Source organism: Zophobas morio, unplaced genomic scaffold (assembly GCF_036711695.1).
Source record: "Zophobas morio isolate AGI-343-1 ecotype UQ-CSIRO unplaced genomic scaffold, CSIRO_AGI_Zmor_V1 ptg000059l, whole genome shotgun sequence".
In the NCBI taxonomy this organism is placed as follows: Eukaryota; Metazoa; Arthropoda; class Insecta; order Coleoptera; family Tenebrionidae; genus Zophobas; species Zophobas morio.
In genome coordinates, this window is record NW_026972164.1 from 289715 (window position 1) to 303069 (window position 13355).

At 30.4% G+C, this 13355-nt stretch overlaps 1 protein-coding gene and 2 long non-coding RNA genes across 3 annotated transcripts; 1 reads left to right on the forward strand and 2 right to left on the reverse strand.

Moving 5' to 3' along the window:
• Positions 1–2486: 2486 nt before the first annotated feature.
• LOC135143449 (uncharacterized) lies at positions 2487–3050 on the reverse strand. Its single transcript, XR_010282783.1, has 4 exons — positions 2990–3050; positions 2807–2929; positions 2639–2747; positions 2487–2576 (listed from the first exon to the last, which is right to left on the reverse strand). It is a non-coding gene; the product is annotated as an uncharacterized LOC135143449 (long non-coding RNA).
• Positions 3051–3181: 131 nt separating this feature from the next.
• On the reverse strand, positions 3182–6523 carry LOC135143464 (uncharacterized). The gene is made up of 10 exons (XM_064075324.1): positions 6453–6523; positions 6204–6285; positions 6019–6081; positions 5816–5908; positions 5177–5745; positions 5006–5120; positions 4807–4950; positions 4414–4743; positions 3969–4042; positions 3182–3265 (listed from the first exon to the last, which is right to left on the reverse strand). Exons 2-10 carry the CDS (start codon positions 6265–6267, stop codon positions 3182–3184), a joined length of 1536 nt encoding a protein of 511 aa, XP_063931394.1. The 5' UTR covers positions 6268–6285; positions 6453–6523.
• Positions 6524–11503: 4980 nt separating this feature from the next.
• Positions 11504–12179, forward strand: LOC135143450 (uncharacterized). The gene is made up of 3 exons (XR_010282784.1): positions 11504–11595; positions 11908–12010; positions 12112–12179. It is a non-coding gene; the product is annotated as an uncharacterized LOC135143450 (long non-coding RNA).
• The last annotated feature ends 1176 nt before the right edge of the window (positions 12180–13355 follow it).

The window sequence follows — 13355 nt, forward strand, 5'->3', positions numbered from 1 at the left end:
AGGCTGTATAAGTAAAATGGATATAAGTATATTTTGTGAATTGGGACAGCGACCTTCTTTTTAATTTTTGTTAAATAAGAGAACTACAAACTATTTATAGGCCTTCTGGTTGACAGAAATAAACAAGTAGCTGGGCATAATTAACTTGTGGTGACCGTATACAAACTTTATGTGATGCGATTTAAATGAGGTAAAGTAACAAATATTTTTTTGAAGTGAAACGGATAAGAAATTCTTGATTAGTCCTAAGTATTACTAGTATAGTTAGCATTTCACTTAAATAATTTAACAAACAAACTGAGTTTGAAATGGATTCATTGTATGCCTAATAAATATTTTTTATTAGATTTCTTGCTGTAAAAAAGTTGTTCTTTCTATATAATATACTTTTTTTTAACTCTAAATTATTAAAAGCGGCCCTTTTAATTTTTGAAGGTTACATCTGTACTAAAATTTAAGTGCCCTTTTTACTAATTTTTTTTATTCTCTAGTTACAATAATAAAATATACAAACTTTTAATAAAATTTTCATATTGCTTCAAGTACCGAAAGGTTTGTATAGCTTAGCCCAATTAGGCATTTAGTATATTTTAATGTTAAAACTAACTTTAATATACATAAAGTTAATGTTTTCCGTATAGCCCTCTAAATTTTAAAAAATATTACTGTTTTAGCATGACAGTAAAGTCGTTGCTTTTATTATTTGCATTATTGTAATTATCCGGTCTTGTTTTTTGCGCCGCCATTCTTCTTAACCAGTTAGTTTGAATTACTTAATTTAATTAACATGTTTTTTGGTTTACTACCGCAAATATTATTAAAATCTTAAGCGTTATCTTTTCTGTCGTGCTATAGAATTAGTACGTGTTTTTTTTTTGTTTGCGCATGCTACTACCTATGTTAAGTTGTTTAGTATTTTGCTCCTCGAACGGCCTTTGTTCATTTATTTTTAATTAGAATTAAAATAAAAAGATTATTTTATATTTAACTATTTCACCCCCAACTTTTTTCTAAAGAGTATGTTATGAATTTAATCCATGGACTTAAAATAGTAAATTGTTTGGAGGTAATATTCGGTTTGCATTTCTTAGACATAGCTTTTTTATTTTTTTCGTGGGAGTTATACTTAACTTTTCGCATCTTTTTTATTAAAAAACTGCTTAATAAATCAGGAAGTAATAAAATGTAATTATATAGACTATTTTTGTTAACCAATTCTTTATAAGAAAGTTATTATCAATGTAGCTGTAAGGTGCTTCAAGGTTAGTGAATTCTCAATGTGATAACTATCATAGTTTTTCTTATTCTACTGTGCTTGTTTGTGAAAAGTTTTTTTTCACAAACTTTCTGTTTTGTCGCTTTTTTAATAAAAAGGACAAACTGTAAGAATTTTTGAAGTTCTTGTTCATGCAAGTTGTGGCAAGCAATACGTTCTGTAGTAATAACGCTTGCGGACATACTTTCTACCGTTTTAGATTTTTTTGATATGCTAACAAAAAAAAATTAAAACTATACCGCAGACAGGCTAAAGTTATATCAGAGTTCATTCCTATTTTTTGAATTATTGACCTAACTGGTTTTTTTAATTATTCGTGCGTGACAACGCCTTTATACAGATTATTTATTAGATCTCGCTCTCCTTGACTTTGTAAATGTTAATGTTATTTGCTCATCGAAAACGGCTTAACGGTTTTTTTTTCTTTCAGTAAGTATGAGAAAGACTAAGGGATGTCTTTCTTAAAACTGAACATGTCAGTCGTGTTTTGGAGACTATCGTAGGAATACAATAGTCGGAAGGATTATAAAAGAACTATTGTTCCTCCTTATTTGAACTTTTACTATCACTTGCCTTAAAAAAATTGCGTTAGTAAATTTGTGTAGCAAGCTAAATAAAATCTCATCGCTTTGAGATTACCAGCTAATATTATAGGCTACTATTATGTATATCACTAAAAGTTGTTAATAAATTCTCCTTCTGTATCACTGCTGAGCGATTCATGTAAACTACATTAATAAAACTGCTATAGCAGTATTGAGACCCTATTACTTCGAAAGTTTCAAGATAAAAATAGTTCTTTTTTACTGAAAAAAGCGCTTTTAAAGTGATAGTAAACCATCTCTCGTAAATATTATCGTCAGGTTAAATTGAAAATGACCTACAAATGAACATCAGCAGGAAACAAAGCTTGGGTCTACCACAAGGAATTTAATCTTTAGAGGCGTCGCGTAGAAGCACCTTGTATATAGCCTAAATAAAATAGTTTTTGAGACCTGAGCTTAGTTAGCGATGTTTAATTTTTAAATAACAAATTCTTACAAAACTAAACTTTTTGAAGTCCGTGCTTGAGATTTATATCAGAAGTCATAGAAGCATTGGTGACGCTACACTTAAAAAAATACGTGTCATTTCAACGGGCTACAAAAATTGCTACAAACGTTAGCAAGGTGTCTTTAATTACACCAGCGGTACTTTTAAAAAACTTACAGCCAGTTTAGAATATAGCAATTTTTAAAAATAAATTAGCTGAGAGGGTTACCTGGCAGAAAAGCCAGAAAAGTCCTTGCCATTTTATACCCTTTAATATGCAAGAAAGTTAGATAAACTTAAAAAAGCTTTGCTTATATAAATTAGCTATACCCACGATTAATGGTCTACGCCTCTTTTTCCTGGGCCCGTTCCTCTAACAAGTATATGCAACGATTTTAAACATTACAAACTCGATTTTAGAGATTGGTGAAGCTCCTAACTTTGTGTGCAACAATTAAATAAGCATGAGAATGCAATCTCAAGTCAACGTAGGAGTACCATTATAAAATATCCGAGACTGGCTTAAATTGCCAGTAGTCACCCTAACATTTAAAATAACAAAGGTCTTGCAAGTCACTTTCGTTGGTTCGCCAAGAATTTGCCTGTTTGAAGGGAATACGGCTAAGATTAAAATATAATTAATTTATAATGGTCTGAAATATAGCTTTGTTATTGTTATACGTATTCTCATCGTTCATATTATATTTCTACCACTTTCTCTTGATATGTATACTATTTGGTGGTGATAATAATGCGCATCCGTTCGAATAATGACGCAAGGACTCGTAAAAGAAATTATAACCTCTACTCTCTTAGTAGAGAAAATTCATATTTGTAAATAGCGCATGTAGCAAGCCAGCGCTATTAATAAAATTAAAAGAATGGTGGACGTGGCCTTCTCCGCACGCCCGGCCCGCTGCCTTTCAGTTTTTCGAAAAAGTCATTCATTTTCCGAGGCTTTAGACGGACATATAAATATAGCAGACTAGCAAGTTTAAAGTAAAAATGAAAAGGATATTTTAACTAATACTAGACTCTTTAAACTAGAACCCCTTTTGAAAAAATCTTACTGCAGATTTACATCAAAGTTTAAAGCTAGAACTTTATTCTGTATTTTTCCTAATACTTGTTAAGACGAACAACTTATGAGATATAAGAGTAAGGTCTTATACATTTTACTCTTTATTTTCGGTCTTAATAAATACAAAAAATAAAAAACCAACAATGCATAATAAATAATTTTTCTTTTACCTTAGTTTTTCTCGTGCAAGTATTATTTATATATAAACCTGAATAATTAACTATTTATGCAAAAAATTTTGCGAGCTAAAATTTCTTGTACAACTTTTTAATAAATAACATATACCTACCTATATTTTTAAGAATATATTTACTACTTCAATAGGCCGTTTATGATAGTTTAAACTAAACTTGAAATCTTTCAAAAATAGAGAACTAATGTAACATGCAAGTTAATTAAAAAACTGAGGTTTTTGACCCCGATATTTTTATTAAACAACTGGTCTTCTATACTTAAATTAAAACTAAAAGTTTGTGTGTATTATTTGAATTAAGTTAAATCTTTCTTGGAAATTAATAATATATACAGGAAATATTTAAAATTTGTGACTATTTTGTATGTTAACTTTTAAGTCACTACTTGTAGTTTGGGAAATATTATTTTCGGTGGGTTTTTCCTGATGCCGTTAAGAATGCTCTGCACTTCGTCAACACCTACAAAGAGGTAGTCAGCTTTAACATATATATATTAATTAAAATCTAAACTTCTGTTATTTTTATTTTTTCTCTATTTCCATTCCTTGCTATTTTCTTACTATTATGTTTTGATATATGAATTTATATTTTTATTACTATTCTTAAAAATATTTAAGAGATTTTAGAAACTACTTATTTTGTGATTTCTGTACCTACTTAACTATTTAAGCATAGGAAGCTTGGATTTAAGCAGTTTTTATATAAAAAAAAAGTTATAAACAAAATAATGGTCTCGAAAGTTTAAAAGTCACTGGTTTAAAAAAATGAAAAAAAATGAATTGTGTACTTGTAACTGCACTTAACAAGTTTTAAAAAATATGAAAGGCCACCTTTAGAGCTTTCAAGTACGCTTAACACGTCATTACTGCCTTCAGTCTTCATGCATTTCTCATTTATCTTTAAGTTACTTCTCTTCGGAGTATTCTTTAGCCGTTTAGCACTTCCTAAAAGATTTTCCGACTCGTGGATCGGTTTTTCTGCGTGGGCGGCCCTTTCGGGTGTTTGTCTAGTCTCGTTGATTGGTCCTTTTTCAGCTTTAAAGCTGTGTTCAGCCCGTAATTGTTGCTTATAATCTGTATGTTTGGGCTGGTCCTTTTCTGCTTCGCTTCTTCTGGAAAAGAATATATCTTTTTTAGTGACAATCTCCAATTCTTTTCCGCCTTGAGGTTTTTTTTTATACAGTTAAGCTACTTTGCAATATTATGAAGCATTATTTGCTTTACCAGCTTCATAATGGGACTTCAGTCGAGCCATGAGGGTTGTTTGTTGCTCTTTTAAGGCCATTATCCGGCCGTTTCTATTTTCTGTGGTTTCCTCCAACTGCTTGATATATGTGTACGCTTCCTGCAGGATGTTGACGGTCGATGCTATTAATAATAATCGTATTACGAAAAAAAGTAAGACACAAACCGCAGGCGTCACCTTTATGACCATTCAAGCTGGGAATATTGTGCTTGAGAACTTCAAAGCATGACTTCAAATGGGCTCGTCTGTTCTTCTCTACAATGTTATGTGAAGCTTTGCTTTTGTGCATCCTCTAATAAAAAAATTAAAAATTAAAAATTAAAAATCCGCAAACTGTGCAGCGGCGACCTTCCTTCGCCCTGAAGTTTCCAAGTGGCATTCACCGCTCGTATCGCATCCGCAATTCTCCGTAGGCGACTCAAGAAAACTTTCTCCCGCCTCGTATGGGCACTGGCAATTCGTATAAGTGGGAGGGCCGCCCACCCACCTGTCCTCCTGCCTTCCTCTCCTACGATGCGTCTTTGCATCCTGCCCCGTTGGACGCACTCTGCTCCCTTTGTAGACACTTGGCTGCGCGACTAAAGCGTCGTACGCGGCCTCCCCGCAGAAACTATTCACCTCGTCAATGTCCTCAAAATCGTTCCCTTCGCTACTATCGAAGCCGCTGTACTTTCCTGAGCTGGAACTCTTCTCTTCTGGTATAAATAACGGACTGTCGTGTGTGGCATAACAACAACAGTTGCTATCTGCTTGGCATTGTTGCTTTTCTTCCTGATTGGCGGTTTTATCAAAAGCTGGGCAAGTGTATTGGTCGGGGGAGAAATAAGGATCGTCACTAAGGTGGCGTGGGGAACCAGCGGGCTCCTTTGAATTCATCTGATAGGCAATTTTGGAGTAGTCGACGAGCTTGCTTTCCTCTATAAAAATATATTGAGGCGCTTACATTGAGCCGTTTTTTATAGATATAAGTTAATAATTTGGACTAACCATAGTAACTGTGTTGTGATTGTTCGCTGTATTTCCGACTGAGATCTAAACCTGCCAATTTTCTCTCCTCGCAGTACAAACTTTTATAAAAATCTATATAATAGTCAGATTCAATTTGAAAAAGTTACTACAACTATGTGATCTAACTTTTAGGATAGATCTTAGAATAGGTTTAACAACTTTATATTGAAGATAAATATTACGGTCGAACTGCAAAGTTCCGTAGTCTGGATAGCAGAGAGTTTTGACCATTTGAAAAAAGTTATCTATTGCATCAAGAAAAAAAAAAAATTATTTTTTTGTTATTAGTAGGAAAGAATATATTAACAACTTTATTTAAAGATCTAATTTAAAATTATAAGAAAAGCTAATAGTCAAATAGTTACACCTCCGTGTTTTTCTAAAACTTCGGCTACGTGCAGTAGCCCCATAAAAGCTGAAAGAGTGTTCATAGTAATTAGTGCCCTTTCCTAATTTATATAAGCCATTGTGAAGAAGTTAATTTATATCCAAAAAAATACTAAAAGATTTGTATAACTTATTAAAGGAGGATATCCTTTACTTTAATATATAGATAGAAAGTTATAGTTGTCAAAAAAAGATGAAGAGTCAAGAATTAGAAAACTAAACACAACACCTCGACCAGCGAGAACGCTCAGGGGATAATAGTTAAGGCCAGGAAGGGCAAAGAACCAGCGGATAACCGTCGGTAAAGCGTTAGGGAGCAGCTAATACTTTTTTTCTGGCCTTTTTATAAGGAAATCTCAAAAAGATGAGATTTTCGCTACCAAACACGAAATATAGAGTTATCGCAATATTTGGAAACTTTTGGAAGTTCTACACGAGGTGATTGGTACAAATGTACTGTGTTTGGTGTCTCTTGTTTTTTAATTCCTTATTATGGATATAAACACAAAAATGGTGGATTTTTGCTAGAGCGAGAGGTTAAAAAACTTTGAATAGAACGCTTTCGGAGAATCAAAAATGCAGTAAGAAAGTGCGTGTTTCGCAACTTTAGTATGCATACCATAATTTTGTTTGGCCAGTAATTAACTGCACATGGCTCTTATCAGTGTTCTAAATATTCCACACGAGTAACAATACGTATTTTTCGTGGTTAAATAGTTATAATTTATACAATGAAATTTATTGGCTTCTCATTTAACAAAGAGGTAAAAAGGCTATAAAAGTGCCTCTTCAACACCCACAAGTTAAAAATAATTTAATTTAAAATAATTTAAGTTTTTAAAAAATTGTATCATAATAGAACCTATTTAGTTTTAGTGAATTACCCCACAATGAAAATATAAAGGCTTAGAAGAAATCTATAATAACAAAAGATTAGGTATTAATCCAACTTGAGCATCTCAAGCTTAAAAGAAAAACAAAATAGTATTTCGGGTAGTAAGATTTACAATATAACATTGAAATAATAACTGCTATTTAACTCTGTTTAATGGGAAAATTTTATCTTCAATCCCAGTCACTTTAATAGGTTATTTTATGTAAAGTATAGTTTTTTACATTAATAATTATGACTGCAATGATAAATTATGGCTTTTTAACAGCAAAGCTATAATTATCACGCGATAAATACCGACAGTGGCCGTTCTTAAGGCCCCTGAGTAAGGCCTCGGATTTTTCAAGTTCATCTCGCTAAACTTATGTAAACGGTAGCTGGTTATGCTTGTCTTTCTAAAATTTTATTTCGTACAAGTCGGTAAGGAATAACAATATTATTATATTAAACTAAAATTAACATATAAAAATGAAATAGGAATTTTTTGTCTTAATCTTAAAGCTATCAATTTTTTTTGTAGACCAGCTCTGGAAACGAGGATTAAGCATCTTAAGTTTAAATCAGACTATATTGATTAAAAAAACAGTAAATTGCGACAACAAAACTATTTTTGCTCTCTTTTTAGTACGTTGAACAAAAAGTTTTATACTTGTAATTAACTATAACCATTTTCAATATATTTTCCTAAAAAAATCATCTATAGGAGATGAACAGAACTTCATAAAAATTACAATGTCCTTTAATAAGGAACTGTTTTTTGGAGTGAGATTTTGTCGTAGTAAAAACAGAAGGCAATATTTTAAAGGCCGAAATTTTTAGTTTTTTTTAATTAGAAATGTTAAGCGTTTTTCAATTGGCTGTCCTTTAATAAGCAGATATTATTTGCTTCCGATAATAGAAAGCTCAAAATAGTGATCACTTATTATAAATATAAATTATTAGTAATAGTATGTTTTATAATAATAAAAGCAATGATAATATAATTTTATTAATAAACTAATATTTATAGAAAAAGAAAAATTAATATTTTTAATATATTAAAACCCAACTTAACTCTATTAATAATATTTATTTGTAATGGCCATGTAAAAAGTGGAGAATTTTTTATAAAATTTTTTTAAAGGGGCACCTTCGGACCTTTAGAAAAAAAAGGTAAAGTTTAAAATATTATAATATATAGGTGTATCAGCACATTTAAAACTAAAATAACATAAATACTAATAACTTTAAATGAAAAAAATGGGCCAACATAAGTGATTCTTTGCTCTAAAATTGTGTTATTTTAAAGACCGTTAGTTTTGTCAATTATAGTCTCTGCTTAGTAGTTTACACCGATTATTAAAATTTATTTTCTTCTAGTTTACGGCTTTAGTATTTGCATGTTTTTTCTAAGTTGTTTAATAGTAAGAACTTATACAATAAAGAACCTTGACCTTCAACAAGTTCTCCATAGTTATATATTACTATACATGTCCATAGTTATGAAATACTTTAAAATTAAATCGAGTATCTTAGGGGAACTTATGTTGAACAGTAAAATAACTTTGTGAATTATACTGTCAATTATATATCTTAATATTCCAGTTAGGCTATAAAGTCATAGAACTCTTTAATGATCACACTTTGCGTTCCAGGATGTAATACTATGTCTTTTTTAGTTAGTCAACTAGCGTTATTACCATTATAGACTTTTAAAACGTCACAGTTTTTTAAAAACAGAATAAAATATATAAAAGTTGCTGTCTAACGTAATACCTACAACATGAACGTAACTTTAGCCCAAAAAACAAATTGTTTTCTTACGTTTTCTTATAAACTATTTTTAAACGAACATATAAAGTAAGCGCTCGTAAAAGCCTGGTAGCAGCAGCCTTCTATTTAACTTTAGGGAATATTTTGGAGCCTGCAAAAAAGAAATCTGGGGGGCCTATTAGATTAACTGATCAAAATTAATATTTTTAATAAGGAGAAGGTAAGCTTGAGAGACTGAAGCCGTTTACGGTACATCAGCTATCTACAGACGAAACAGCAGATATAATAAGAGGATTAAAAAGTAAGTACAGGTCAAAAGAACAAAGTGAAAGAGAAAACCAACCTGTATGGCCAAGTCAAAAAAAAGGCATAAAGCGCAAAACTAAGGTTAAAATAAGTACGGTATACGTATATGATTACCCAAAATTTCACTATTAAAACAATGGATATTAGTTAAAAGAGAACTTCCGAGTAAATTGATACTGATTTAAACCTTAATGGTAACTTGAAACCACTGGTAATATAATCTAAGAGATTTGTATAAATTAAAATACCACTATTTAACACCAAAAAAAAGTAAACAGAATTTATGAAACCAACTTTTATTACTATACCTTAAGACAACTGCAAAGAGCCTTTAAATAAATTCCTGGTAAAATAGCGTACGTTAAGTTCATGCCTCCGTCTAAACAAAGGATGTACATCATATTACTTGCCTCAATCGATAATATTAATTCTTTTTTTTGACGTTAAAAGGCAATGGTATTCCATATTATGCATAAAATAAGTTACTTTGCGACCAGTACCAGAGCTAGATTTTTATTATTTCTATATCTTTTTAAGTAGTGCGACATCCCTTTTTAGTCCTACTGTGTAACGCTAACTTAGCAGCCCTAGGCAAAAATCTTCAAGCCGTTCCCAGGCCCTCCCTAAAGAATAATAATCTCTGCTATCTGAAACCATAAAGCATATGTCGTCCAACTTAATTTTAAAGTTAACAAAGAAATTATGAGCGCCTACTTAAAGAAAGTAAAAATGTTCGAAAGTGGAGATCACATAGGCGTAAGATCTAAAACAAAAATTTTAGACCGGGTCAACTGCTTAGTAGTTTTAAGTCAACCCCATAGTAGAAGATATGGTGGACTGGCGTCTGCCCCTTTGACTTTCCTGTTTTTTTATTGACTAATTTTTTTTTTTGCTTCAGTGTCTTTTCAAAATTTTGAGTGGTTTGCACTAAATTATAAGAATTAAAAATTTATTTATTATTTTTAATTAAACAAGATTTTTAATTTTTTTATTATAATTGCGAATGAAGGTGTTTATCCTATGCACTCAAAAGGTTGTTTGGCCGTCTTAAATATAATTCTTGTGAATATGGTACACTTCGTGTTTACAAATCTAAAAGGCAATCAAATTTCTCTAATTTAAGAATTTAAACTGCAAATACCTAAGCTTTAGTTTGCATTTGAATTAATAGCTAAATTTACTCAAAACTTTAAACAAACGGTCTACCCTTACCTCAGCGCGCACGCCCGTTCGATTATGTTGTTTAGGGGTATCCGCCACTAAGACTACATCGCCTACGAAGATTAGACCGCTCCTCTTGTCGAGCTAAAAGTGGGTAGAACGAAATCCTGTATATTCGTATATACCCCATGGATGAGCGGATGGTCGTACTTACTTGAGCACACCTTGTTTAATATTTTATAACATTTTGGAACAGGTAACTCCTTATCCCGAGTGGGTGTAGATTACGTAAGAATCTCTTGTGTGGTAATTTATTGTGATTTAGTAAGGCGATAAGCAAATATTATACTAGCTACAACAATTTCGAAAAATAGTTCAGATTGCCAGTCCAATATTTTAAATTTTTTTTAAACGTTATTTATTAATAAAGAGAAAATAAACCAAAACATTACTCAAAACTCACAATTTTGCTTTAGCTCTAACAACAGATTAGTTATCTAGCAAAACTAAGTTACGATGAAACAGAGCACGCCACATTTTAAAAATTCTGTTAGTATTAAAAGGTAAGTTAAGCACAGTTCTCAAACTATCCTTTATAAATTTACAGTTTGCATAAAATATTAAAGATGGCAGATTAATAAATAGATTTGAAACACTGGGTAATGCTAATTTAAAAAAATACAAGCACAGAGAAAAATAAAAAATTTTTTTTTTAAGACTTTTATAACTGTGCTAATAACACTGAAAAAATTAACCAACAGCAAGTCTTTTAGTTGTGTAGCGAAATTTTCTTGTTTCCTTCACTTTTACTTGCTTGAGATTCGATAATTCGCTGCTGTTATAATATGGATGCCCACTTTTTGGTGCGTTGGGCAAATTAATTGTATCCAACTGTACTAGTTCGAGAGCTCCACCAAACTCTAAAAATTATTTAAATTCATATAAATACTTATAAAAAGTAGTTATCTACATTAAAGAAAACATGAACTGAAATATAAGAAATTCAAAAGGTAGAGTTGTTTGCTAGTACTAAATACTTTTAATAAATGAGTTTTTATTTACTTTTGCCACGCTCCCACGTCACACCAAGCACTTGCCTTAAATCTCTAAGCTTGGGGTCTTCGGAGTTTGACTTGTTTTTTATTTTTTGTTATTTGTTGAGTGATGGACTCGATTGTCCAAGAATTTTTTCATCCTCTAACTTGTTTTTATAAAGATAGTAAAGATTTATTACGCAGATGTTATAAACCTGATCGTAACGGTAGTTTTCGCTTTATTGCGAAGTCTTTAATAACTTTATTTAATATAATATTGTAAAAAATTTCGTAAAAGGTTTAAATAAACAAATTGAGAAGTTGGTAATATACACTAAAGCTATTAAGTAATATTTTTAAATTAAACTTGAATTAGTAGGCTATTTAGCTTAACTTTCAATATTATTTAGAATAAAGTTATTGTGAAAGCAGTTTGAAAAGGATTTACCTTTTAAATATATCAAATTCTTTTTATAAAATATTTGAATCCTGTTTACAGTTGTAATTATTTAACTTTATTTATTTTATCGATACTAAAGAATTTCTAGGGGTGTCTTACGCCACTTTGATCGGTTTTTGCGTTTTGGGTTTTCTTGGTTACTTCGTCAAGTTAGTTCACATCCCCATAAAAAATATATTAGTGTACTTTTATATATGATTGTTTTTCTTACTTCACTTATGTTCTTTTTTTTTAATTATGGCTAATTATTGCTTTATCTCCTTTATTTAATAATTATTTATAGGGGCGCCTAGTTAAGAAAACTTTGAGCTGAAAAAAACCATTAAAAACCGCCTTTAATTTTTAGTCATAATTTTCAAGAATAAAAGTATTTTATTAATTTTTTTTAGTAGTTTTTAAAAAAAGTATTCCATTTTAAAGCAATTTTTTTTCAATTACAAATATCAATTAGGCTATACATCTACCTGCTACTATAAATATCTTTCTACTTATGTTATATATAATTTTTAAACGTTGCTAAAGAATTTTTTTCTCTTATTCTATACCGCAATTTTGGGAGAAAACCCCAATAAAACTTTTGTGCAACTATTAGTGCTGTAAGTAATAATCAATCGTATTAAACGAATTTTAATAAAGAAGAGTAAAGGTGATTTATCTATCTGTATCTCCAAAGTTGTGACTTATTATTCGCCCATAAACTATAATAGAGCTAGCACGGTATATAAAAAAGCAACAGTGTAGCTTCCTATAAAGCTTGGTTAGCAAAAAGATTTGATTTCCTGCAAAAGGTAATTTTTTTTTAATAATGGTAATTGTCGCAAATATTAAATACTATCTCGAATAACAACCTTTAAAGTGATAATTAAAATTATAAAAGTAAAGTTTGGATTTATTTTCAAACGAGAAAATTTTTATTATTTTCATAAATATACCATTTTATATTATCTGCCGGTTACAAATTTTCTTTGTATGTTCGTTACAGATTTTTTTTAAAATGAACGTTAAAAGTATAAAGTACGGTTACTTATAACATAATCTATATTACAAATTACTATTTATTATTTAATTCTAATAATCAGTTTTTAGTTCGAATTCCTCGAAGCTTCACTTTCCCATTTATAACTTAAAACAATTTTACATTTTGACATTAAAATAAAGGATTTTTAGGAGGTAGACCGAACTTCTGAATACTGTAATAACAAGTTAACAGGAATTTTATATCCTTAGAACAATAAAGCCTAAGTACTCTAAAAAAATGTTTTAAATTCTGAGAAAGTATATCCCCGTTTAAAAAAAAATATTTACACATGTCTGAGAGATTTCACGCAACCTTATAAAGGAATAGCAATCCTGCAGGTAACAAAACTCACATTGGTTATATTTGATAAGTTATGGGTTATATAATTTTTGTAACAAATTATTATTTTGTAAGTCTTTATGACTACAATAAGTCTGAGGATATAAAGAACATTTTGTCACTTTAATTCTGTAAATAGTATTAAACACTTTTAAATCTGTTGTTTTTCC